Source organism: Asterias rubens, chromosome 14, assembly GCF_902459465.1.
Source record: "Asterias rubens chromosome 14, eAstRub1.3, whole genome shotgun sequence".
Classification (NCBI taxonomy): Eukaryota; Metazoa; Echinodermata; class Asteroidea; order Forcipulatida; family Asteriidae; genus Asterias; species Asterias rubens.
Window position 1 is genome coordinate 4,678,058 of NC_047075.1, and position 27,940 is coordinate 4,705,997.

The window sequence follows — 27,940 nt, forward strand, 5'->3', positions numbered from 1 at the left end:
CTGAGCTCGACATAATTATAACAAACTGACCTTAATTTCAAGTAAATCGAAAGCATGTAGGTTTGGATTTAGTTTTGCACACCACTAAACTCTGAAACACAGCTCCCGGTCGTCAGAACTGACCCAGATCAAGACAAGGAATAATTAAAGGCAGGGGACACTATTGGTAATTACTAAAAACAATTTTTAGCATAAAACCTTACTTGGTAACGAGTATCGGGGAGATGTTGATAACATTGTGAGAAACGGCTCCCTCTGTGAAGTGACATATTTTTCGAGAAAGAAGTAATTTTCCACGAATTTGATTTCGATACCTCAGATTTAGAATTTGAGGTCTCGAAATCAAGCATCTGAAAGCACACAACTTCGTGTGACAAGGTTTTTTTTCTTTTCTTTCATACTTATCTCGCAACTCCGACGACCAATCAAGCTCAAATTTTCACAGGTTTGTTATTTTATGCGTATGTTGAGTTACACCAGGTGAGAAGACTGGTCTTTGACGAATTCAATTATGAACTACAATGATCCAGAAAAGTGAAGTGTAATGGTTGTTACAATACTTAGTGTTTAAGATGTTCTGTTTCAAGATCTGTGCGATGTTCTTTAATGGAACATCACATAATAAGTTGCTCTTTGCTAACGAAACATTTGCTGGGTGTTTAAAGCCATTGGACTCTTTCGGTAAGCAGTATTGTCCAAGGCCCACACTTTGTGTACCACAACTTCTATATCAAATAACAAACCTGTGCAAATTTAGGCTCAATCGGTCATCGGTGTCGGGAGAAAACAACGGAATAAACCCACCCTTGTTTCCGCGCGTTTCGCCGTGTCATGACATGTGTTTAAAATAAATACGTAATTCTCGTTAACGAGAATTTATATTGTTTGCTGTTTTCTCAAAAAGTAAAGCATTTCATGGAATAATATTTCAAGAGAAGTCTTTCACCATTGCCTTCTGTAAACCCTGTAAGTTATTTGTAAATCTGTGAACTTTTATTATTTTTTTCTGAACCGAAAGGGTCCAATGGCTTTAAGCACTTGTGTTTTTCACCATGATATTAACTGAAAAAAAACCGGTAGAAGTTTGAAATCGATCAGTCATATGGGTCATGAGAAAATGGTGAAAATCGATTACACATTTTGACATAAATAAACAAAAACAAGAATAAAACGCTTAATGAGGGAGCTATAAACATCAAATGGGAAATTAGTCTTAAATGAAAAATATGACATTTCAGACAGAAATATTTCAAGGGATGTTTGGTTTTCCCACTATCTTCATCAATAGTTTCATGTTAATCTGTGATCTAAGACGAGGATTTTTTTATCCTTTCTTTAAAATTTTAATTACAAAACCATCAAGATTTAACCATGACGTACGAATAAAGGTAAAACCTGCTTTGCTTTATTTAGCATGATAAATAAAAGTGTCCATTGTACTCAAGCGCCATTTTTTATAATTTTTTTTTTTAACATGCATTTGCGTCTTTGGAAACTAAGAGCAAGTTCAAATGAGGCACTATAGTCGACTATTGGTTGATTTTGCCAGGTACCCAGGATGTATTGAATGCACAGGTAACCATGGAACATTGACCAGTAGTTGACAAATGGTCGCCACAGTTCAAAAAGTCCAAATATAGCATGCAGTATGGACGCCGTCTAAATACAGTATGCAGTATGGACTACATGCAAATGTTTTCATGCATCTTTGCCCATGATATGTTTGCACTGCATTACTTCAAAATGATCCTACTGACACACCCTAGGTTGCTGGGGTGGCGGTGGGGTTAAAAACTCCCGGGATTTTCCACGGGAAATGGCTCGGTAGTGTGAAAACGGCTTTATTCTGGAAGAGAGGTTCACCTTTGGGACCTACCATTGTTCACAGATTTCCTCAGGGCTCGATCTCGTTAATAAGAAATAAAATCCACCGTAAGACAATTTGTCGGTATCACCATGTTGATTTGCATTGTGACAATACACTTTACTGAAGTAACTACGATTGATTTGCAGTTAAGATCAATCTCAGCTTTTTGTGAAGACGGCCTCTTCATCAGTGATTAAGTTTCCTTGTGAGGCATTCTTGCATTAGGCCTACACCCCTGTTAAAGGAACACTACAGAATTGTTTTTTTGATTACAAAACAGAGTTGCTGGCAGTGTAAGCACTTTATGTAATCCACCATAATATACATGTACTGACAAACCTGTAGAAGTTTGAGATCGATCGGCCATCTGGGTCACGAGAGAATAGTGAAAAACCGATTACAAATTTTGCATTACATTGATGCCAAACCAAAAATGAATAAAACGCTCACTGAGCAATAAACTCCAAACGCGAAGTTAGATTGTTTATTTCTCATCAAAAATGACATTTCAGACAGAAATATTTCAAGGGATGTTTTCTACTATCATCATCATTAGACAGTGTAAGTTTTATGTAAATCTTTGATCTTCACGATTTTTGTTTCATACCAATTCTGTAACGTATGAATATACACACCTGTGTAGACCGATTCCTTGTGGATTCTGCCCCATAGCTCCATTGAATTATCTGCCCTTGTAGCGTAACAATTTTATTTTATTTTTCCGCGGAGGAAAATTATTTATTCCAACTTAAAACAACTCCCGACTATTTTTACAAACATTGTGAAAATCCATAACAGAAAAACAAAATACAACATTTTATAAAATACAGAGTGAAAGGCATTGGATGCTACTGGTTATTACTCAAAATAATTGTTAGCATTAAAACTTACTTGGTAACGAGTATAAATGGAGAGCTGTTGATAGTATCAAACCTTGTGAGAAACGGCTTCTTCTGAAGTAACGTAATTTTTAAGAAAGAAGTAATTTCTTACTAAAGCATTTGAATTGAACTCAGTACCTACACACAAAGGTTTCGAATTCAAGCATCTGAAAGCACACAACTTCGTGTGCCAAAGGTTCAATTTCTTCCATTATTCTCTCGCAACTTCGACGACCATTGAGTTCAAATTTTAACAGGTTTGTTATTTTATGCATATGGTTAGATACACCATGGATACAATAAGTGAGATTACTAGTCTTTGACAATAACCAAAGGTGTCCAGCATGCATTAAAAGCAGTGGACACTATTGGTAATTACTCAAAATAGTTATCAGCATAAAACCTTTCTTGGTGACGAGTAATGGGGAGTGTTCGATGGTAGAACACATGTGAGAAACGGCTCCCTCTTAAGTGCCATAGTTGCCGAGAAAGAAGTAATTTTCCTAGAAATTGATTTTGAGACCTCAGATTTAGAACTTGAGGTCTCGAAATCAACCATCTAAACGCACACAACTTCGTGTGACATGGGTGTTTTTTTTCTTTCATTATTATCTCGCAAGTTCGATGACGGATTGAGCTCAAATTTTCACTGGTTTGTTATTGTATGCATATGTTGAGATACACCAACTGTGAAGGCTAGTCTTTGACAATTGCCAATAACGTCCACTGCCTTTAAAGGTTAAACATGTGCAAAAGTGGGAACAAAACGTATGCTTAGAAATGTGTTTAAAATCTAAACACTCTGGAGTGAACTTATTGTATCCCAACATAATAAATAGAATAACAATCACAAGGAAATTTGGGCTCATTGGTCGCCGAAGTTGCAAGAAACTAATGGAAGAAAACCACTCTAGTTGCATGCAATATTATCTTTATCACGGTGTGGCCATCTTGATTTTACTCCATTCCAACTCATTGTAACCAAACTGAGGCTGGACGAACAAATAATGTGGTGCCATGTTTGCGCAATGAATGTTAGCATTCATTACTGTTATGGAAACAAGAAACATGACCAAGATGGTGACAGCGTGAGAAAGGTCCATTGTTTGCCTTCATACTGATTTCCCCCTCCCCACTATTTTCTCATGACCCAGATTGCCGATCGATCAAACTTCTACAGGTTTGTCAGTTTATGTATATGATGGATTACATGAAGTGTTCACACTGTCAGCAACTGTTTTGTTAGCAAAAACATAAAAGTTATGTTCCTTCCAAAAATGGGAATGAGTAATAGGCATCCACACAGTATTATAGTTTTAACATTCATCATTATTCAACTCCCACGCGCCAAATCAATCAATTAGTTGTCTATTGTTGTTAAACGGTGCCATACATAATGACAACAATTCTCAGAGCAGCTGTTTTCTTCAAGGCAGGTGACACCATTGGTAATTACTACAAATAACTGTTACTCATAAAAACTTACTTGGTAACCTTGTGAGAAAATGCAACCTAACGTAGTTTTGCGAGAAAGGAGCAATTTTCCACTTTCATGCTCCTTCGCTACACGCTCATACGCATGAAAAACAGTTTTACCCTTATGAACAACCAAATTAAGCACACAGTAAAGCAGTCAAGTATATTCTACAAATTTATTGAAAAACATGGGAATAAGGCCGGGATTCGGCCGACTCTGGACTTCAGCAGTTTGATATTATGCTTCAATGAGTTTGGAATGTAATGGCACGATCGATCTCAGTATGGAGAAATCGATTGCCAACGCCCTACGCACGTGACCCGGGGGTGCTACACACACAATAATTTTGGTATTCAAACAGACAAAACTAAATTTACATATTTGAATTTGACTTCGAGACCTCAGAACAAGATTTTGAGGTCTCGAAATCAAGCGCCCATAGGGTGCGTTCGATTAGCTTCCCTGGATCGACCCCGCAGTGCTCACTCGCGGGTGAGCCCCTGACTAGAGCTAATCGAACGATCACACTCGCCCTCTCGTGGTAACGGTATGTAACTCAGGTGACACCCCCAAGTGACCCACTCCACAAGCAGGGCGGGGGCTGACCCGGGTGAGCCCCGTCAAAGCTATTTCAACGCACCGAGGCAGACCGGGGTCGACCCAGGGAAGCTAAACGACCGCACCTATTAGTGTTCATAAGTTTAGGAGGTACGTCGGCCGGTCCACCACGTCAGAGCCAATGAACAACTCTCCCTGCGTAGCTACACCCAGTATTTACATACACGACGTACCTTGCACAAGGTGTCTTTATTGCGAGTCATAACATGAATATTCAGCCTGTAAATGATTTATTACAATGGGTGCGTTCGTTTAGCTTCCCTGTGTCATCCCCGGTCTGCCCCGGTGCGTTCGAATAGCTTTGACGTAATTCCAGGGACTCACCCAGGTCAGCCCCCAGTGCCCCGCTTGTGGAGTGGGTCACTTGGGGGCTAGCCCCAGGTAAACGCCGTCACTACGAAAGCGGTGAGTGGTCGTTCGTTTAGCTCTTGTCAGGGGCTCACCCGAGTGGGCACCGCGGGGTAGACCCACCCTATGCGTTTAGCTTCCCTGGGTCTACCCCGCGGTGCTCACTCGGATGAGCCCCTGACAATAGCTAAACGAACGATCACTCACCGCTCTCGTTGTGACGTCAGGGCCAGGCCCCGAGTGACCCACTCCTCAAGCAGGGCACTGGGGGGCTGACCCGGGTTTGCCCCGGGAATGACGTCAAAGCTATTCGAACGCACCGGGGCAGACCGGGGTCGACCCAGGGAAGCGAAACGAACGCACCCATAAAAGGAACCTTGTGCAACCGTTACGTTCGTCGTGTATGTAAATTGTGGGTGGAGTCATACGGGGACGAGGTTGTGAAAACAAAACTTGATAATGCAAACAGGACCACAATGCCATGATACTATGGGTATCCTCCAATCAAAAATAGATATGCAAATTTGATGTCAGTCCCTTCATAGTGATTGGCTGGCTGGTCTTATCGATCGACGTCAGTGGAGCAGCTTGGGCGCAGTGGCTTCAGTTGCTTGCTGGCGTCACATCACTGCAGGTCGTCAAAGGTGAGTTCCTAGAATATTTTTAAATATTTCTCCAGAAGACGATCAGAGCATACTGATCGAAACGTCGAGTTAATCCAACGGTTCTTTTCAGAACCACCCCAAACTCTTCCATAATTGTTTTATAGTTCAACACTGTTTTAGCGCCTCTACAAATGATCGAAACACTGTACATTATTTAAAACTACGTATTAAAGGGAAGGTACACTATTGGTAACTGTCCAAGATCAGTCTTCTCACGTGGTGTACCCCAACATAATAAGCATAAAATAACGAGCCCGTGAAAATTTGAGCTAAATTGGTCATCGAAATTGCGAGAAAACGATGAGAGAAAAAAGACCCTTGTTGGACGAATTTGTGTGCTTTCGGATAGGAATAAAAGACTTCTGGCAAGAAGTTTTATTATTTTAGTGAGAAATTAACTCTTAACGAACATTGGAGAGCTGTTGGGTACAAAAAATTGTGAGAAACGGCTACCTCTGAAGTAACTTAGTTTTTAAATAGAAGGTACTTCTCACTCTATTTGAATTTAATTCAACCGCAGCCGAGGTGTCGAATTCAAGCATCTGTAAGCACACAACTTGTGCGACAAATGGTGTTTTTTTTTTTTCGATTAATCTCTCGCAACTTTAACTACCAATTGAGTTAAAATCTTCACAGGTTTGTTAAGTTACGCATAAAGTTGAGATACACCAAGGGAGAGGCTGGTCTTCGACAATTACCAAATGTGTCCGGTGCGTTTAAACTGTGAATAAAAAATACACCGCACAACAGAAAATACCTGTAGGATTTGAACATTTGCATAGTGGAAATACGATATGGAAAGGTTTGCGGTAACTCCATGTAATGATAATCTCTTAAAGGCAGTGGACACTATTGGTAATTTTCAAAGACCATCCTTCACAGTTGGTGTATCTCAACCTATGCATAAAATAACAAACCTGTAAAATCAGTCAGCGAACTTGCGAGATAATAATGAAAGAAAAAACACCCTTGTCTCACGAAGTTGTGTGCGTTTAGATGGTTGATTTCGAGACCTCAAGTTCTAAATCTGAAGTCTCGAAATCAAATGCGTGGAAAATTACTTCTTTCTCGTAAACTACGTCACTTCAGAGGGAGCCGTTTCTCACAATGTTTTATACCATCAACCTCTCCCCATTACTCGTTACCAAGTGAGGTTTTATGCTGATAATTATTTTGAGTAATTACCAATAGTGTCCACTGCCTTTAATGAGTTGGGTTGGTTCTGAGACGGACCATTGGTTTCAACTCGACGTTACGCTCTGATCGTCTTCTGGAGAAAAAAACGGTTCATTTCAGAACCACCCCAATGAATTTACAGATAATCAATAATGGTGTACCTCAGACCATGGAGGAAAACAATTTTCTTCCTCCATGCTCCGACCTTTCTTTATCGTATTTCCACCATGCAAAGTTTAAAATCCTACTTAATGTGAAAGCAACAAGAAATATTATACACAAATTATGAATACAAAGTTAGGCAATCATGAATAAACATCATTGACGAAACAGGTGCTATTTCAACTGGAGTGTGAAATAAATCACCATGGTTGCTTCTCACTGTGTCGTTGGACGTTCAATTTACGTACGGAGTCCGGGAAAAGTCAATTGTAAATTACAAATATGTACTTGGTTTGCGGTATAACCATGCGTGAAGTTCATTCGAGAACTGGGCCTAAAAACTGAATACATGCCCAGCTTGCATTAGACGAAAAAAATTATCTAGAACATCATTACAAAGTGATTCAATGTTAAAGTTAATTTAATTCAAATCATTCATTCCATGTTCCTACTTCAAAATAAAACATTGTTATTTTTACTCAAACTTCTTCAAACTGCTGAATCAATAAACACATTATATATTTGGTTTGCGGTAACACCATGTGTGTATCTACTTGCCAGGTAGAGTTGTTCTTAGGGAACTGTCTTGCTTTATTCTACTGCCGTGGAGTAGATAACCGGAGGGTCGGGAGACTTCTCAGTTCTGAAAAGAACTGTCCTGTTTATTAACTATTACCAGGGCGGATGGTATAGAAATTAGACTGGACTACTACTTTAGCTTATAGGATCGTAATTAACTGTACTGCCGCGGAGTCAGTTCTGAAATTGGTCTCAACGTTTCGTCAGGAGACGATGACTAGAACAAGCTAGTCGAAACGTTGAGACCATCTCAGAACTGACTCCGCGGCAGTACAGTTAATTACGATCCTATAAGCTGAAGTAGTAGTCCAGTATATTTTCTATACCATCCGCCCTGGTAATAGTTAAAAAGCAGGACAGTTCTTTTCAGAACTGAGAAGTCTCCCGAACTTCCGATTATCTACTCCGCGGCAGTAGAATAAGGCAAGACAGTTCTCTAAGAACAACTCTACCTGGCAAGTAGATACACACATGGTGTTACCGCAAACCAAATATACATTGATACCTCACCATGCAATGCCTCAAATCCTATATAATAAACACATTATAATCAATTAATACAAAAACAAACCACGCAAACTCGGGAGCTGTTTATATTGCTAAACATTGTTCATAATATTTGAATAATTGAAGAACTGAGAAGAGTAGTCTTTGACAATAATTACCAATAGTGTCCAGTGTCTTTAAAACGTGAGAATTTTACAACAAACTTTTCTCAGGTTCACGTTCACGTGTTTGCTCGCGTAACATGCAAAGTAAGGGTAGGCCTACTGTAGGTATTGACATTTGTAACCCAAATTATTACTAGTAATGTTTTCTGGTGGAATATTGTTTAGGAATTCAACAGATGGTGGACACTATTAAACAGAGGGTGGGTGAAACGCTATTCAACGTAGACGAAATCAATAAAACAACCATACACATTGTTGCCAGTGGCATTGAATTACAATTATCAAAATGAGTACTCGCTTGCATACGCCTATCTTAAAGGGACACGTTGCCTTGTATCGGTCGAGTTGGTCTTGAAAAGCGTTTGTAACCGTTTGTTATAAAATGCATATGATTGAAAGATATTTTAAGGGTAGAATATAATGATCCACACAAGTATCACTCGAAATTGCATGGTTTTCCTTTTACCTGGCGTCGACAAACACGGTCAGCCATTTATGGGAGTCCAAATGTTGACTCCAACAAATGGCCGACCGTATAAGTTCGCACAGTAAAAGGAAAACCACGCAATTTCGAGTCAAATTTGTGTGGATCATTGTGTTCTTCTTTTAAAACATCTTTCTAACCATATGCATTTTATGACAAACGGTTACAAACGCTTTTCAAAGACCAACTCGACCGATCCAAGGCAACGTTTCCTTTAATTTGTATGCACGAGTACGTCACAATTTTAACCCAAAACGAGGCCATTGGCGCAGCCACTGCAAGTTTGATAATATATATCATATGGAAAACATCAAGATGGCACCATGATGACTGTCTATAGGGCTCTAACATAGCGGCCGAACAATGGAATCGCTAACCGTGTGCATGCGACACGAAGAGCTCTCATCAGCCAATGATCTGTCTTTCTTTTGCAAACCAAGTGAGAGTGCTAATTTAGCTTGTGAAGTCAGTTGTTGCTTACAGGCTTGATGGAATTGGGCCCTTACGTCATTTAGGTTGGTAAGCAGTTTGCACCATCTAATTCTATTTTTCTAACTTTTTTTTCGTCGAAGGTTTTATATAGCGCCACCTACTGACAATTATAATGAAGGGTTTCATCGCTGCCGTGGTCGTCCTTGGCGTTTTTTGTGAGTACTATTGGCCTGTTATAGTGTAGGCTGCATGTTCCGATTACCCAAAGTTCGAACAATCCTATGTTCCGACACCGATTTGTTCCGACACCCCCTATGTTCCGACACCCCTATGTTCCGACCACCATATGTTCCGACACCCCTATGTTCCGACAACCCTAGGTATCGACAATCCAATGTTCTGACACCCCTATGTTCCGACACCGATTTGTTCCGACACCCCTATGTTCCTACACCCCTATGTTCCGAGATCCCTATGTTCCGACACACACACCTATGTTCCGACACACACACCTATGTTCCGACAACCCTATGTTCCGACACTCCTATGTGCCGAAAACCCTATGTTCCGACACCCCTATGTTCCGGTGTAGCAAGAGCTCCTGTCCCCCGGATATTATGTCTGCAAGTTTTTGAAGAAAAGGCAGCCGCCCTGATCAAGCCGTAGCTGTAGCCGAAGTCGCCGTTTTGAACACAGTGGGTGTCCCGTGGAACTCGGTCTGCCGGAGATTCTGTCCCTCAAGGGGAAATTAACGTGGGATGAAGGGGATTTGTCAAAGAGGGCGCTATCAGAAGAAGTTTGTCCAACGTTTCACCTTTAACACCGTCCCTGACTCAGTTTCCTTTTATTGCACAATCTCATAGGCATATTGGAAGTGTCTGCAAACAAGATGTGCTACTTTTGCGTAGATTGTGCCGAAATGAGCAATGAAACATCAACCTGCAACACCACTGGATATTGTTCGGTAAGTATTGATATACGGGATGCCCAATTTATTGGCTTTACTTTAAATCGTCTAGCAAATAATCGACACTTATGAAAGCAGGGTATTCCATGTCGAGGTGAACCAACAATGTCTTAATGGACCAGACATGTATAGGTGGACCAGGAAAATCTGGGTGGTCCAGCCAAGTCTAGGTGGACCAGGCATGTCTAGGTGGACCAGACATGGCTAGATGGACCAGACATGGCTAGATGGACCAGCCATGCCTAGGTGAACCAGACATGTCCAGGTGGACCAGACTTGTCTAGGTGGACCAGACTTGTCTGGGTGGACCAGCCAAGTCTAGGTGGACCAGGCATGTCTAGGCGGACAATACATGGCTAGATGGACCAGCCATGTTTAGGTGGACCAGACATGTCTATGTGGACCAGACTTGTCTAGGTGGACCAGACATGTATAGGTGGACCAGACTTGTCTAGGTGGACCAGACATGTCTAGGTGGACCAGACATGTCCAGGTGGACCAGACATGTCCAGCTGGACCAGACATGTCTATGTGGACCAGACATGTCCAGGTGGACCAGACATGTACATGTATAGGTGGACCAGACTTGTCTAGGTGGACCAGACATGTCTAGGTGGACCAGACATGTCCAGGTGGACCAGACATGTCCAGCTGGACCAGACATGTCCAGGTGGACCAGACATGTCCAGGTGGACCAGACATGTCCAGCTGGACCAGACATGTCTATGTGGACCAGACATGTCTATGTGGACCAGACATGTCTATGTGGACCAGACATGTCTATGTGGACCAGACATGTCTATGTGGACCAGACATGTCTATGTGGACCAGACATGTCTATGTGGACCAGACATGTCTATGTGGACCAGACATGTCTAGGTGGACCAGACATGTCTAGGTGGACCAGACATGTCTATGTGGACCAGACATGTCTATGTGGACCAGACATAATGTCTTGTTGGACCTGACATGTCTAGGTGGCACCAGACATGAATAGGTGGACTAGCCATGTCTAAAGTGGACCAGACAATGTTTATGTGGACCAGACATGTCTAGGTGGACCAACCATGTATAAGAGGACAAGCCAGTTCAAGGTGGACCAGTGGACCAAACATTTCTAGGTGGACCAGATACGTCTAGGTGTACCTGCCTAGTATAGGTGGACCAGTCACGTCTAGGTGTTGGCCTACCAAACATGTTAAGGTGGACCAAACATGTTTCGGTGGACCAGACAGACATGTCTAGGCGTACCAGTCATATCTGTGTGTGACAGCTAGCCTTGTGTGGCTGGAACAGCCATGTGTGGGTTGTCAGCTATGTCTAGGTGTGCCAACTACGTCTAGGTCCTAGTTGTGACACTTATCCATGATGATTCGTCCTTCGGATGGGACGTGAAGCCGATGGTACCGTGTGTTGTGATCGACAGCTCCTTCTTATCCATTATATAAAATGGAATTGGGTATCATAACTCATTTAGTCTCACATACCTTGCTTGAAAATATTGTATGTTAAAGCGCGTTGAGCCTCACTTAGTGACGAATATTATGCGCGCTATATAAGAAGCCACTATTTTTATTTTAATCAAACTAGTGGCTTTAAGACACTGGACACTATTGGTTATTTTCAAAGTCCAGTCTTTTGCTTGGTGTATCTCAACATATGCATAAGATAAAAAACCTGTGAAATTTTGAGCTTAATCGGTCGTCTAACTTGCGAGATAATAATGAAAGAAAAAACACCCCTATCACACGAAGTTGTGTGCGTTCAGTTGGTTGATTTCGAGACCTCAAAATCTAAATCTGAGGTCTCGAATTCAAATTCGTGGCAAATTACTGTTTTTTCTCAAAAACTACTCCACTTCAGGGGAGCCGTTTCTCACAATGTTTTAAACAATGTTTTATACTAATAAGGTTTTTGAGTCATTACCAATAGTGTCCACTGCCTTTAAAGCCATTGGACACTTTCGATAAACAGTATTTTCCAGTGCCCACACTTCGTGTATCACAACTTATATATAAAATAACAAACCTGTGGAAATTCAGGCTCAATTGGTCATCAGAGTCGGGAGAAAAGAACAGGAAAACACACCCTTGTTCCCGCACGTTTCGCCGTGTCATGACATGTGTTTGAAATTAATCCGTATATCTCGGTATCGAGAATTGATATTGTTTTGATGTTTTCTCAAAAAATGAAGCATTTCATGAAATAATGTTTCAAGAGAAGTCTTTCACCATTACCTTCTGTAAACCCTGTAAGTTAATTGTAAATAATTGTCTTTTTACCGAAAGTGTCCACTGCCTTTAAAACGCCTTTTCCGATTTTTTTCCCCACAGAAAGTTACCGTTACGCTCGGTGGTAACACAACCGTCGCCAGAGGATGCGCCAGCAGCACTTGCACCAAGACGGAATGCTCGACGACTGATGATTCTGAACTATGCTGCTGTGACACCGATAAATGCAACGGCGCAGGCGCGTTGACCTCTGCCTTGGTCACTGTGATGGCACCCCTTCTTGCAAGCGTCTATTTCACACAGTCTTAACAAGACACCCTAAATACTGTGTTTAGAGTTTTAATACAGTAATGTTATATCCATTTTTAAACTCGTTTAAATTGATAAAACACTTGTTTTACACCCGTTCACAAGGGATGAAGCGTTCAAACACACACAAGAAGGTAGACATGTTTGAGGTTCAATGCACGTGAAAAAAAAGTAGAAAAAAAAATTAAACCTAGAAAAATGTTGGAAATCTAAACACTTTTTTTCTCGAAAGTATGGCTACAATTGCATCAGTGGTTTTGATAATTAAGCTTGATGCGTTTCCGTGTATGCCTACTTCGGGTAAGCAGCGCTATGACATGAAAACTTGTAATGTCAAGCAAGCAAAAAAAAAAAATAAAATAAAAAAATAGGCCGTAGTAACATAAAACGCTGTGGGTCCAGTTTTTATGAATGGGGCTCCTTGTGTCTTTCTATATGTGGTGCACTTCCTAACTGGGTATGTCTGCTGCCACCAACTGTTCATGTATCACTCACATTCTAACCTTTAGGTTCAAAATTATCACGTGACTCGTTCTTAAAGGGAAGGTACACCTTTGGTAATTTCCTAAAACCAGTCTTCTCACCTGGTGTTACCCAACATAAGCATAAAATTTGAGCTCAATTGGTCATCGGAGTTGCGAGAAAATGATGACAGAAAAAACACCATTGTCACACGAAGTTGTGTGCTTTCAGATATGAATAAAGACTTCTGGCTAGAATTTTTTTTTTTTTAAAGTGAGAAATTACCTCTTTTTCAAAATCTATGCTACTTCACAAGGAGCCGTTTTCACACCGTTTATTACTACAATAGCTCTCAAATGCTCGTTACCAAGTCAGTTTTTAAGTTACGTCAGTTTTTTAAGTTAATATTTGTTTTGAGTATTTACCAAACATGTATACCCTTCCCTTTAAGCAATGAAAGCATATGACGTTGCTGATGTACCAATTGAAAATAGGCCAGACTTTGAGGTCCTTTCGGATACAATCACCAAGTCTTGACCTTTGACCTTAATGAGGCAACTGAGCTTGATACTCGAAGATGGGCACGTGATCACATCTGTTTTACAGTAACATACGAAAAGTTAGTCAAACAAACCCTTCCCTTTGGTAAGATTGTGTTTTTAATCAATCAAGATTGCCCTTTGAAATCGTTATCGTTTATAACATACATATATTTCGGAAACGAGGCTACCTCTGTGTAGAAAATTGTTCCTAAAAATGACTAAATATATAGATTTTTAAATAAAACGATTCTTTATATTTGAGAAGATATTATTAGAGTAAAGAGATTTTAATCTGTAAAATTGTTTTGATTTTTTTTTCGAAAGATGTATTAAACCGTTAAACTATGAGACACACTACGTCGTTTTGCTTATTTGATAATAACATTGAGAAAATTACGTTGCTGTTGAAAACTGCTATTACCACCAAATGGTGTGCGACAAGCTGGGTGTCAACAACCGGTTCTTTTCAGAACTAACCCTATACTCATAACCCTATAATCGGTGTTACCGATTCTGTACAAAATCCTTTAAAACAATTGAACACTTTCGGAAAAGAAAAAAAAATAACCTACTGGGTTTTTAGAAGGTAATGGTAAGACTTCTCTTGAAATATTATTTACAGAAATGCTTTACGTTTTGAGAAAACATTAAAACAATTATCAATTCTCGATATCGGAAATTACGGATTTATTTTAACAACATGTCATGACACGGCGAAACGTGCGTAAACAAGGGTGGGTTTTCCCATTATTTTCTTCCGACTCCGATGACCGATTGAGCCTAAATTTTCACAGGTTTGTTATTTTGTATATAAGTTGTGATACACGAAGTGTGGGCCTTTGGAAAATACTGTTTACCGAAAGTGTCCAATGGCTTTAAAACAATTAGTGTACGATGCACAAACACTTGACGTTTAAAGACACTGGACATTATTGGTAACTGTCAAAAACTAGCCTTCACAGTTGGTGTATCTCAACATAATGCATAAAATATCTAACCTGTGAAAATTTGAGCTCAATCGGTCATCGAAGTTGCGAGATAATAATGAAAGAAAAAAAACCCCATTGTCACACGAAGTTGTGTGCGTTTAGATGGTTGATTTCGAGACCTCAAGTTTTAAATCTTAGGTCTCGAAATCAAATTCGTGGGAAAATTACTTCTTTGTCGAAAACTATATGGCACTTCAGAGGGAGCCGTTTCTCACAATGTTTTATACGATCAACCTCTTTCAACTACTCTACACCAAGAAAGGTTTTATGCTAATAATTATTTTGAGTAATTACCAATAGTGTCCACTGCCTTTGAAAAACATTTTAATTATAAAAATAAAAAAATAAAAAAATTGCTGCTTAAATTTGAATGTGTCAATTATTATCTGAATTCTTGTTATTTTGATTTAAATAGCAGTTTTATGCGAAATGTAGAAACTTGAATATTAAACAAATAAATAAAAACATAAAGAAGACTCCGTGCCGTTTCTTATTTAGAGTTCAATTACTTAGATTATCAATTATTTATTACATATAATAGAAAATGGTTTTGTTGGCCACAATATTACGCCCCATGTTTGACCCCCCTCACCACACGACCAATTTGCCCCGCTTGTAGAGTCGTTTTCAACCGCTGATATTTCTCAGTTAAACAGGCTCGTTTTAGTCCCGTGCATTTTATAGTACATGCTTCAACTCTGTTGTTCCATAGAAAAAGGTACCACGGTCCCAGTCCCAATCATGACATCGTATCTGTTTAATATTTAACGTCGTAGTCCGAGATACAATACTACACTAATATGCAAATTAGGCAGAGCGGAGAAGTGGCCCAGTGGTAGGGTTCCGGATTCTGAGCGCAAAGGTACTGGGTTCGAGCCTCGGTTAGTGTTCTTTTTCTACGGTTAAGAACTTTGGTTCACGTAGTACCCTATGGCATAGGGAAATCCTTGCTTTACACTTGTAAATAATTTGCGAGTGGAGAAGGCAAACCTGTTAGTTATAATACATTTTGATTTAAAGTTATTCACTCTAAGGTTTACAATTAAACTCGAACACAATCACAGTAAGAAGAGCGGTGGTCCAGTGGTAGGGCTCCGGATTCTGAACGCAAAGGTACCGGGTTCGAGCCCCGGTGAGTGTCCTTTTTTCTTCTTCGATTAAGAACATTGGTTCACGCAGTACCCTACGGCATAGGGAAATCCTTGCTTTACACTTGTTAATAATTTGCGAGTGGAGAAGGCGTACCTGTAAGATATAATCGTTTTGATCAAAAGTTGTTGATTCTAAGGTTTACCATTAAACTCGAACGCAATCTTAGTAAGAAGAGCGGTGGCCCAGTGGTAGAGCTCCCGATTCTAAACGTAAAGGTACCGGGTTCGAGCCCCGGTAAGTGTTCTTTTTATTCGCTTAAGAACCTTGGTTCACGCATTACCCTATGGCATAGGGGAACCCTTGCTTACCACTTATAAATAATTTGCGAATGGAGAAGGCGTACCTGTAAGATATAATCGTTTTGATCAAAAGTTGTTCACTCTAAGGTTTACAGTTAAACTCGAATGCAATCTTAGTAAGAAGAGCGGTGGCCCAGTGGTAGGGCTCCGGATTCTGAACCCAAAGGTACCGGGTTCGAGCCCCGGTAAGTGTTCTTTTTTTTCGCTTAAGAACATTGGTTCACGCAGATCCCTATGGCATAGGGAACTCCTTGCTAACCACTTGTAAATAATTTGCGAGTGGAGAAGGCAAACCTGTTAGTTATAATACATTTTGATTTAAAGTTATTCACTCTAAGGTTTACAATTAAACTCGAATGCAATCTTAGTAAGAAGAGCGGTGGTCCAGTGGTAGGGCTCCGGATTCTGAACACAAAGGTACCGGGTTCGAGCCCCGGTGTGTTCTTTTTCTTCGCTTCAGATTATTGGTTTACGCAGTACCCTATGGCATAGGGAAATCCTTGCTTTACACTTAGTATATAAATTACAATTGGAAGGCATATAAGCATACATTTTGATTTAAAGTTGTTCATTTTAAGGTATACAATTAAACTCGAACGCAACCGAAGTAAGATGAGTAGTGGCCCAATGGAAGAGCTTCGGACTCTACACCACATGGTACGGGGTTCGAATACCGGGTGTGTTTTTACTATGTTTTGATTTAAAGTTGTTCATTCTTAGATATAAAATTAAACTCGAACGCAATTGAGTAACATGAGACGTGGCCCAATGGAAGGGCTCCGGACTCTACACCCAAAGGTACGGGGTTCGAATCCTGGGTGTTCCTTTACTACGTTTTGATTGAAAGTTGTCCATACGAAGGTTTAAAATTAAACTCGAACGCACTTAAGTAAGAAGGACCAGTGGCCCAGTGGAAGGGCTCCAGACTCGACACCCAAAGGTACGGGGTTCGAATCCTGGGTGTTCTTTTACAAAGTTTTGATTGAAAGTTGTCCATACGAAGGTTTAAAATTAAACTCGAACGCACTTAAGTAAGAAGGACCAGTGGCCCAGTGGAAGGGCTCCGGACTCTACACCCAAAGGTACGGGGTTCGAATCCTGGGTGTTCTTTTACAAAGTTTTGATTGAAAGTTGTCCATACGAAGGTTTAAAATTAAACTCGAACGCACTTTAAGTAAGAAGGACCAGTGGCCCAGTGGAAGGGCTCTGGTCTGAGGACCGAGAGGTCCCGGGATCGAATCCCGCTACAGAAAAGTTCCAGACGTTTTAAAAACATTTTTTTAATTGGAAAAATTAAATTTATATAAAAAAGAGCATAGGTTCGTTTTAAGTTTTAAGTTTTAAGTTTCTTTTCTAAGCGAGTGCTAGCGGTGAGTGCCACTGCGCGGTGTGTGCCACTGTCTGGTGAGTCGAGACTTCTCGGCCGGCAGCCGCGCTGTCACCACCGGGGTTCGAACCGGGGACCCTTCGCTTCGGAAGCCGACACCCACCTACGACACCCACTTGGGTCCCCCCCAAAATCATTCGCATTTTAGACCTGATAAACCTTCGGTTCATACTTTACATAGAAAGCTATGGCATGGGATTTCAGTGCTTTATACTTAGTATATAATTTGTGAGTTGAATACTTTTCATAGGATACTATGGTATGGGAATATCAATGCTTTATACTTAGTATATAATTTGCGAGTGGAACACTTTACACTTGATGCTATGGCATAGTAAAAGCAGTGCTTTATACTTAGTAATTTGCGAGTGAGATGCACAAGCTGTGGGCTGGTGTAAACATAGGCATGGGAAACTTATTGGTTCGGACTTAGAAAATATTTGAGTTAAAAGGTACACTCAGTAGGTATAAGATAGACAATGTTTATAATGGGGAAAGGGGTACGCATGGTACTATGGCATAGCGAAATCCTTGCTTAAGACTTAGTAAATAATTTGAGAGAGGAAGGCATATACGCTTTACTGACGGGTATGGGTAGACAGGGGTCTCTTTGGTTTGTACTTAAAAAATATTCGAGTTGAAGGCACACGCTGTAGGCATCAGATAGACAATTAGTTTAAATGGGGAAAGGGTACGCATGGTACTATGGCATAGGGAAATCCTTGCTGTAGACTTGGTAAATAATTTGCGAGTGGGAGGCATACGCTTTACTGACGGGGATGGGTAGACAGGGGACTCTTTGGTTCGGACTTAGAAAATATTCCAGTTGAAGGCACACGCTGTAGGTATAAGATAGACAATTAGTTTAAATGCGGGAAAAGGGTATACGCTACGTACTATGGCATAGGGAAATCCTTGCTGTAGACTTGGTAAATAATTTGAGAGAGGAAGGCATGAACGCTTTACTGACAGGGGACTCTTTGGTTGTGATTTAAAAAATACTGTGAGTGGAAGGCACACGCTGTATGGCGCATTAGTTTACAAGGAAGCATATAATAGGGGACTCCTAATTGGTTCGAAAATATTATTTGAGTCGAAGGCACACGCTGTAGGTATAGACAATTATTTCACACAGGAAATTGGTCGATTGGAATTGGGGACTGTCGCTGGGGGAGGGTGGCGGGGTATTGGGGTTGGGTGGCTGAGTCTTTAGTAGGCTAGCTAAGATCAACATGACGGCGGGAATAATATAACATCGTTACATTTCCTCCAAGTGTTCTTGGTGGGTACTCGCCGTGTATGGTAAATTTTTGTTTGAATGAGTTTGATACAATAATTATTTGAGACATTGTTATATCGAAAAATAGGCAATTATTTTATCAAAAAGTTGACGACTAAAACCAAGATTTTTCTGCTCCTCGCACTCTAATACACTTTTGCATGAATTTTCAGGCGATTTTTAAAAATCAACATTTTCCGGCCGATTTTTGAGAAAACGACAAGGGTAATAACTTGACGTTTTTTTTTACCCTCAAAATTTTTTTCTCTCCGATTTGCCTCAAAATTTAACCCACGGTAGTTCTTTATGTGCAAAAGACAGTCTCCAGGTTATTACAGATTGCTGGAACAAATGGGTGGGGCTCAAATATTCATTTTATCTTGATTTGGGGGCATCTCAAAAAGTTACCAAGGTATACGGCTCAGACGAAGATTGTTCTGCTCCTCGCCCTCTATTACATCTGCATGAAATTTCAGACGATTTAAAAAAGAAAGAAAAAATCGGTTATTATTAAAAAAAAAAAAAAAAAAAAAAAAAAAAGTTTTATTCAGATTATAAAAAGTTTAATTATTTTGTCATAAAAAAAGACACACCACTGGGCAATTTCAGACGATTAAAAAAAAATCAAAAAAAAAATCGGTTAATTAAAAAACACAAAAAACAGCCCAGGTTCTATTCAGATTATACGAAGTTGTATTATTTTGTCATAAAAAAGACACACCACAAGGCAGTATAGGTGGCAACAAACCAGTTTTAGAATGTCAACCTTTGAGAAAGGCAATCTGCAATGGTTGAAACATGATACCAGTGCCAATTCTTTTGGATGGTACGACTGTCAGAGCACCGGTCATTTTGGTTGGTAAACAGTTTACAAAAGTAGGCTAACAACAGATCAGTGTTACATGTAAACAAAAACTGACTTTAGAAACATGTAGGAATGGCCGACACATTGATCTATCCACGAATTGAAGTAGGATAATCTGAAAACTATACAGAGAAGTCGAGTGCGTGTTTCAGCATCTGATTGACAGCAAGTTGCCATTGACGATACAATGGCCTATGCTCTAACGTTACAGCTACTTCCGGATTGCCGTTGTTTATGTTGAGCATGACGGTGGAAATGCGACAAAGTTACTTGTTTTATGACAATTTAGGTGGTTACACGTCTTCCACGAGGCCTTCATCCAATTCTTCATTATTAACTTAAACAAACTACATGATAAAGCTTACCCATAGAGACATTAAATCACATCAAATCATCGTAAGTATATCCACGGTATTGACAACTTCTCAAGCATGGCTGGTGGCCATTTTGAATCTCGCGTCACGGCATCAAGCCGTCGAGTACCCAGACCTCTACTACACTGTATATTATTATGTTTATCTCGCGTTAAGTGGAAATCGGGTACCTGTCGGTTGCTTTAGCTGGTTCCAATCACCGGTGCCTGTCACAGATCAAAGGGGCAAACTGGCTCCCGCAAGATCTCGCGGAATGATTCAAAATGCGAGAATCGAAGGCTTGATTAAAAGTGACACTGTAATAAATAGTATTAATCAAACCAAGTAGCCTAACGTTTGTTTAATTTGAAATAATTTAGCGCAAAGTTGAAATAACTAAAGGTAATATATGGGGTATATTTTGTGTTCATTTCTCAGCTTATTATTTGAAGGAATAAATAACTTGCAGGTAGATTATTAAAAAGTGACGTTATTTCATTGTTTGCGCCACCAAATAATCTAACTTTTAAAGACTTCGGTACACTTCAACGCCCCCCCCCCCCCAAAGACAGGCACCCCCGAACAAAGATATTGACAAAATTGGGAGACCACCAACATAGGGCTAGATAGCTCAGTTGGTAGAGCGCCGGCACGTTAAACCGGAGGTCGTTGGTTCAAATCCCGCTCTAGTCAATTTTTCTTTGTTCAATCCTAAATCATTTTAAAAATGTACCCAGTCAGTTTCCCTTGTGGTTTATTATTTGATATATATATATAGTTTATTATTTGATATATATATATATATTATTATTAAATAAAATGCAAGACTTACCATTTGAATTTTGGTTAACAAGTTTTTGTAAAAAAATGCAAGGCTTTGAACACAAGAGTAAACCATTTGTTGTTACTATAACAATCTAAAAAGATGAGCCTTGCAGTTTTGACTCCAAATAGTTACATAAATAAAAATAAAAGAAATAAAAACAAAACAAAGGGTAAAAGTCCTACATTTTATCAATTTATGGGCCATAAATTTAAGAAAACACCAGAGTTGTTTTAATTCTCTAAAATAATGCAATAGGTACCTCTGATGCATTTTTAACTCGATGCATAACTTTATTAAATAACATTTTGGCTTGGTCAGAAATGTATAATCACCAATGCTCGTTACCAAGTAAGTTGTTATGCTGACAATTAGTATGAGTAATTACCAATAGTGTCCAGTGCATATTTAAAGGGGGAATTTTTAAAATAAACTTTGTGATGTCACAAGTATGATGTTCTTTTTCAGAACACCTGACAAAAGTGTGTTGTCCGTCGCGATAGAAACGTTACCGTCAGATACGTTTCTCAGATTGGGTGTTCCAATTATCGACTACTCTTCCTTCGTGGACATAACCGCTCCGGAGTCTTGGCAATATTAAAACAACGCTAGCACATTTTGACATCAAATTTTCACAGTTTTGTTTTATTGCTTATATCAATATTTTTATGATAGATTAAAACAATCCAACGATTCGAAAAATCAAAGGTTTATAATTTTCCTTCCCACACTGCAAAGCTTCAATATCCGCATAATTCCTAAACATTAAACCAAAACTGAAACTAAACTAAAAATGAAAAATGTGCAAGTATTTTGGAGGAAGGTTTTGGCGTGTTTCTTGTGTTCCACAACAACGATGGTGAGCAATAATCCAAAAGGTATACTTCCAGTCTCTATAAGGGGTACACGGGCCATTTTCGAAACCAAGGCATGTGCGTAGGCTTGGGATCGGGCTTCTTGCGTGCACGTTTTCTTAGTAAACGACAGAGCAAATCCCGACAACAAACCCAATCAGTGATTTCGAAAAGACCATACTAGGCGGGCACGGCGTGAGATCTTTTCTTCCACGGTAAAAAAGTGCCCCCTGGTATCCCACCCGGTGTCTTAAAGAACAACAGCCGGGTGTACTAGCGCAGCTTCTTCACATCTTATTTGAAAGCTACTTTCAAAACGTCTTCTCTCCAGTGTTTATTGGCTATGTACAGTAATTAACCTAAACTCGCTTTTTATGAAAGTCATTTGTTTCATAACCAGAATAAATGAAATGAAATTTAAATTTAAATTGAAAAAAAAAAAAAAATCGGCTTTGACTCCAGTTCCGAGACCCGTTTGATGATGTAGCACCGTGCACAATTGACGCTAGGATGATGACAGAATCTAAGGTCACAGCTTCAATGTTCCGATGTGGCTGAACATGCACAGATCCTTCCATTCCCTAAACGATTAAAACTCAGTTTGAAAAATCGAATTTCCCCTTCCACTCAAATTAACATTGTCTCAACGTGGTCCGAACAACCACGCGACTGTCTTACTGTGTCCTTATTAGCCAACCAATAGCCAATGATATTGCGAGGACCAAGAGGTCAGAGTTCACTGCTCCAGCGCTGTTGCAAAACGGATCCTGGCAGCAGTGGGTGTATAAACGAAATCCATCCAATCTAAATAGCGACTTGCCAAGGCAGGAGTATATTCCACATCCCCTCGTTACCCCTAAAAGTTTCCTGCCGTCTTTAATGAGAGTTTTCTGTAATTGTGAAAAGAAGCAAAAAGGTAGTGAAAACAGCGCGCCTTCTTGCGTTGTGATCGAGACTGGTACACTAGTAGGGTATGTACGTCGGATTTGAAGGGTGGACACTATTGGTAATTACTCAAAATAATTATTAGCATAAAACCTTTCTTGGTGATAAGTAATGGGGAGAGGTTGATGGTATAAAACATTGTGAGAAACGGCTCCCTCTGAAGTGTCATAGTTTTCGAGAAAGAAGTAATTTTCCACGAATTTGATTTCGAGACCTCAGATTTAGAACTTGAGGTCTCGAAATCAACCATCTAAACGCACACAACTTCGTGTGACAAGGGTGTTTTTTTTTCTTTCATTATTATCTCGCAAGTTCGATGACCGATTGATCTCAAATTTTCACAGGTTTGTTATTTTGTGCATATGTTGAGATACACCAACTGTGAAGGCTAGTCTTTGACAATTACCAATAGTGTCCACTGCCTTTAACTGTGAATCTCTAGAACAATGAAGGCCATGTGAAATGATGCGAGGTCAAGGGTGGTTATGGACGTGGGCTCAACGCTTGTGGATCGGGTCACTTGCAACCTCGTCGCCAAGGTGTGTGGAGCGGTTACAAGGTTGACCACTCTCTCACCCTGGTATTGGATCATTTGCATACGCCACATTTTTGTTTGTGCATTGTTGGTTGCCGGCGGCTGGCCGTACCTATGAATATGGAACAATATTCTAATATTGTAAAGTCATTGTCAAACCAGGGTCCAAGTAAGGAGTTTCCATCCCATGGTTTACTATTGTAAACATGGTTGAAAATAAAGTAAACCATGGGGACGAGGTTGGGTCACTTGGGGCTGGCCCGAGGTGCACTGACATCACCACGAGAAGGGTGAGTGATCGTTCGATTAGCTCATGACAGGGGCTCACCCAGATGCGTACCTTTTTTTCCCAGGAAGAACGTGCATCTGCCCACGTTCGTCCTGGAAGAAAAAATACACGGGTGGCGTATTTTTTTAACGTGGGGTAATAAGAGACTTTCAGGACGCTTGGTGGCAGCAGACTTACCAGGTAAATTCCATTGTTCTCGGTAATGTGCGCATGCCCAGAACTACGTAAACAATGGAAATTTACCTGGTAAGTCTTCTGCCACCTAGCGCCTCAAAGTCTCCCCATTATCTGCCCACGTTCGTCCTGGATAAAACAAAGCCACCCGATTATGAGCATTACCGGGGTCGACCCAGGAAGCTAATCGAACGCACCCATAGGTAAATTTGCATCGGGTTACACATGTATAGCTAGAGGGGAGGGTTCATTCAGTGTACCATTTTGCCTGCCAAGGAATGCCATGGAATATGCAAATTATTTTATGTTCTTACCGAGCATCCAAATCCATCCTCGCAGCTTATCGTCTCCATTGACCCGTCAAATAGTGTGAAGTCTACATGCTCGCGTCCAGGTACAGTGTGAATGGTCTGGTTATAACAAAGCATACTGGCACTGCAGCTACCTGAAACAAAATAAGTTTGGTTTTATTCTTAAGTAAGATTTGAAACTTTGCATGGTGGAAGTAAGATATAGAAAATTTTGCGGTAACACCATGTAATAACAATCTCTAAATGAGTTGGGGGTGGTTCTGAAAAGAACCGTTGGATTAACTCTTTTATTATTTTAGTGAGAAACTACCTCTTTCTCAAAATCTATGCTTCTTCAGAGGAAGCTGTTTCACACAATGTTTTATATTATCAACAACCCTCAAATGCTCGTTGAAGTCAGGTTTTAAGTTAATATTTGTTTTGAGTAATTACCAAACGTGTACCTTCTCTTTAAAGGCACTGGACACGTTTGGTACTTGTCAAAGACTAGACTTCTCACTTGGTGTATCCCATCATGTCTCTATGGTGTATCTCAACAATATGCCTCAAATAACAAATGTGACAATTTGGACTCAATTGGTCGTCCAAATTCCGGGAGATATTAAGGGAAGTATAAACACCATTGTCGCACAAGTTGTGTGCTTCAGATGCCTTGAATTCGATACCTCAGCTGAGAGTCAGTCTTTCGAGAAAGACTTTGCTATATAGGGTCGAAACGTCAGGCATTAATCTTTTGTTTTATAATAAAAAGTAGAAAAAGTTATTTCGACTTACATATATAACATAACACCATTAGAAGCACAGCGTAAAGTTTGAATTTAATCATGATGGCTGCAACTGAAACACAATACATAATAATCTAGAATTAACAAAGATAATATTGAATGGATCACTCGATTGACAACTGTCAGGCATTGTGCAGTTAGTTCAAAATAATTATCAAAGTTAGACCTATTTCATTTTTTTTTTAAAAATGTGTTGAAGAATTGCAATGGGGAATGTTCACTATTTTCGCATGACTTACAAAAGAGTTCAGTCAACAATTGTGTTTGTTATTATCATTAAGCCTATAGACATTTGTCACGCTGTCACCATCTTGGTCATGTTCCCTGTTTCCATAACAGTAATGAATGCTAACATTCATTGCGCAAACATGGCACCAGACTATTTTTCGTCCATCCTCAGTTTGGTTACAATGAGTTGGAATGGAGTAAAATGTCCACACCGTGAGAAAGGTCTGTACTAGCTCCCAATGTTTGGGCACACAAACTTGAAAAGCTGTCTGCGATGAATTGTTCTCAGCTCTCTACCAATAGCCTACAATTTCAACAAAAGCATCGGGGCGATTTGAATATAACTTCTCGGATTAGGGCCCAATTTCATAGGGCTGCTAAGCACAAAAAAATAGCTTAGCATGAAATTTCTTCCTTGATAAAAACAAGATTACCATCAAAATTTCCACGTGATTTTCAGGATAAGCAAACAAAAGCTGAATACCAGTAACAAACAATATGCAACAAATGGACATTTGGTTGGTAATCCTGTTTTTATCAAGGAAGAAATTTCATGCTTAGCAAATTTGTGTGCTTAGCAGCGCTCTGAAATTGGGCACAGATGTAATACCTCGGATGGAACCAACGGGGTTATACACCGATGTGTGAAGGCACTGTACATGCTTATAGGTCTATGTACTTTCACGAGTTCTGTTAAAGACAGTGGATACTTTTGGTAATTGTCAAAGACTAGTCTTCACAGTTGGTTTATCTCAACATATGCAAAAAATAAAAATCAACAAAATTTGAGCTCAATCGGTCGTCGAAGTTGCGAGATAATAATGAAAAGAAAAACACCCTTGTCACACGAAGTTGTGTGCTTTCTGATGCTTGATTTCGAGACCCCAAGTTCTAAACTTGAGGTCTCGAAATCAAATTCGTGGAAAATTACTTCTTTCTCGAAAACTACGTCACTTCAGAGGGAGCTGTTTCTCACAATGTTATATACTATCAAACTCTCCCCGTTACTCGTAATCAAGAAAGGTTTTATGATGATAATTATCTTGAGTAATTACCAATAGTGTCCACTGCCTTTAAAATAAGCCACAAGCACGGGGATTCGAACCCAAGACCTTCGCGTTTCTATAGCAGATGTCTAACAAACTAGTCTCCCCGATAGCACAATGCACATAGGACGTACACGCTTGTTTTTACTGCTATACCTCGATGGATACTGTATTATTAATGGTAGGCTATTATGGGCTCTCAAAAATGGAATCCGAAATATTTTCTCCCATTAATAAATTCAAGTAAAAGTGAGTAAACAATCACAACGAATCTATAACCAGTTGTACATTACAGAACCTCTTTTGAACTGAATATCGTTCCGCAAAGAACATAAAGTAGGCCGACTATAGGCCCTTAGTTTTTAAAAATGGAATACTATAGAGTATACTTTTAGGCTAACAGGTTATATTCACAATGGTATAATAGCACACAGAATGGTCGCAAACAGTGTTCATGTTTTGTGTGGTCAACAATTCCCATAAAAATAACCAATTCGGGAGAAAATAGTGAAAAACCGTGGACGTTTTCCAGCAATCATATATCCTTAATTTAGTTGTAACCATCGAAAGCAGCTGTTGAGTTTTTTTAAAGAGAGGTTATCAGAAACATGGCCCGTAATTTAAATGAGATGCCACAAGAATCATGCTGTGTTATGCACAGAATTTGTAGCACGTAGTCGCATCAATGCACAGTTTTGTGTGATCAACACTTTACTTAAAACATAACCAAGCCGGGGAATTAATAGTGAAAAACCATGGACATTAATTTTCCACAAATAATATGATGTCCTTAATTTAGTTGTAACAACCGAAAGCAGTATTGTTTTGTTTTTGAATAGCCTTTCAAATACCGTTTAATATTTCCGCGAATACGATTGCATTTCAGATGGACATTAAAAGGGTCTATATAATATTTTCATATTAAAATTATAGTCTCGTATTTGAACCTCCTCATCAGTTAGTTTCAGACTAAAATTAAACAGTGATATCTTGTATCTTAGAATTCCAAAATATTACCTTTAACACAACTTACCCTTAATTCCTACGCCACCCAAAATTCAACATGGCCACAATAAACATGTATTGCATAAAGCCGTAGAGAATACTGAATTTTCCCAGAGTAACCAATAGTCCACCACTGCGTGTCATATAATAGATGTCGATAATACACGGCCTAACCATTACAAGTATTGCTATATTCCAGTCGACAGCACAACGGTATCATGTCGTGCAGTTGAAAAATACCATAATAATAATATGCATAAATTTGCAATTTTTGTGTACACGGTTCAAGGCTGCAGATTCCAGTCGCTGCGTCTGTACCCCCCCCCCCCAAACACAATACGATGTAATTTGCATTTTGCTGCTCTATTATTATAGGGCTGGCTTGCCAAACACATTTTGCCTTAGTAGCGTCACAGGGTGCTGATCTTCAAAGCTATTGAATTTGTTATGGGGGGACACAAACAGTTGTGTTGCTTTTTGTGGCATGCCATGATTGCTTTAACATCAACATATTTTACAATCGAAAAAACAACAACAAAACATACACGAAAACAAACTGTTGTATTTGAACGCTTGTCTCCGTATTGAAATTGTAACAGCTATGGGGGGGGAGGGGGAGGGGGAGGGGAGGGGGGGGGGGGGGAGGGGGAGGGGGAGGGGGAGGGGGAGGGGGTAGGGGTAACAACTAAATAATGTACACTGGTTGTGCTGTTTTTGAGAACTGTACACGTACACTGCTCTAGAATTGCA

The 27,940-nt window shown here is 39.8% G+C and overlaps 2 protein-coding genes across 2 annotated transcripts; one reads left to right on the forward strand and one right to left on the reverse strand.

The window, feature by feature from the left end:
• Positions 1-5,805: 5,805 nt before the first annotated feature.
• On the forward strand, positions 5,806-13,241 carry LOC117299113. Its single transcript, XM_033782574.1, has 4 exons — positions 5,806-5,835; positions 9,501-9,575; positions 10,224-10,324; positions 12,661-13,241. Exons 2-4 carry the CDS (start codon positions 9,533-9,535, stop codon positions 12,865-12,867), a joined length of 351 nt encoding a protein of 116 aa, XP_033638465.1. The 5' UTR covers positions 5,806-5,835; positions 9,501-9,532; the 3' UTR covers positions 12,868-13,241.
• An 8,401-nt stretch (positions 13,242-21,642) lies between these two features.
• LOC117299114 lies at positions 21,643-27,403 on the reverse strand. The gene is made up of 4 exons (XM_033782575.1): positions 27,219-27,403; positions 24,901-24,963; positions 24,130-24,260; positions 21,643-22,762 (listed from the first exon to the last, which is right to left on the reverse strand). Exons 2-4 carry the CDS (start codon positions 24,950-24,952, stop codon positions 22,547-22,549), a joined length of 399 nt encoding a protein of 132 aa, XP_033638466.1. The 5' UTR covers positions 24,953-24,963; positions 27,219-27,403; the 3' UTR covers positions 21,643-22,546.
• Between the last annotated feature and the right edge of the window lie 537 nt (positions 27,404-27,940).

What these genes read in the sequence shown, in the direction of transcription:
- LOC117299113 (XM_033782574.1), top strand. Translation starts at nt 9,533, where the DNA reads ATGAAGGGTTTCATCGCTGCCGTGGTCGTCCTTGGCGTTTTTT. An exon ending in GGTCGTCCTTGGCGTTTTTT is followed by an intron (nt 9,576 to 10,223) that starts GTGAGTACTATT and finishes ACAATCTCATAG; the next exon opens with GCATATTGGAAGTGTCTGCA. An exon ending in ACACCACTGGATATTGTTCG is followed by an intron (nt 10,325 to 12,660) that starts GTAAGTATTGAT and finishes TTTTCCCCACAG; the next exon opens with AAAGTTACCGTTACGCTCGG.
- LOC117299114 (XM_033782575.1), bottom strand. Translation starts at nt 24,952, where the DNA reads ATGATTAAATTCAAACTTTACGCTGTGCTTCTAATGGTGTTATGTTAT. An exon ending in AATGGTGTTATGTTATATAT is followed by an intron (nt 24,261 to 24,900) that starts GTAAGTCGAAAT and finishes ATTTTGTTTCAG; the next exon opens with GTAGCTGCAGTGCCAGTATG. An exon ending in AGGATGGATTTGGATGCTCG is followed by an intron (nt 22,763 to 24,129) that starts GTAAGAACATAA and finishes TCACAATTACAG; the next exon opens with AAAACTCTCATTAAAGACGG.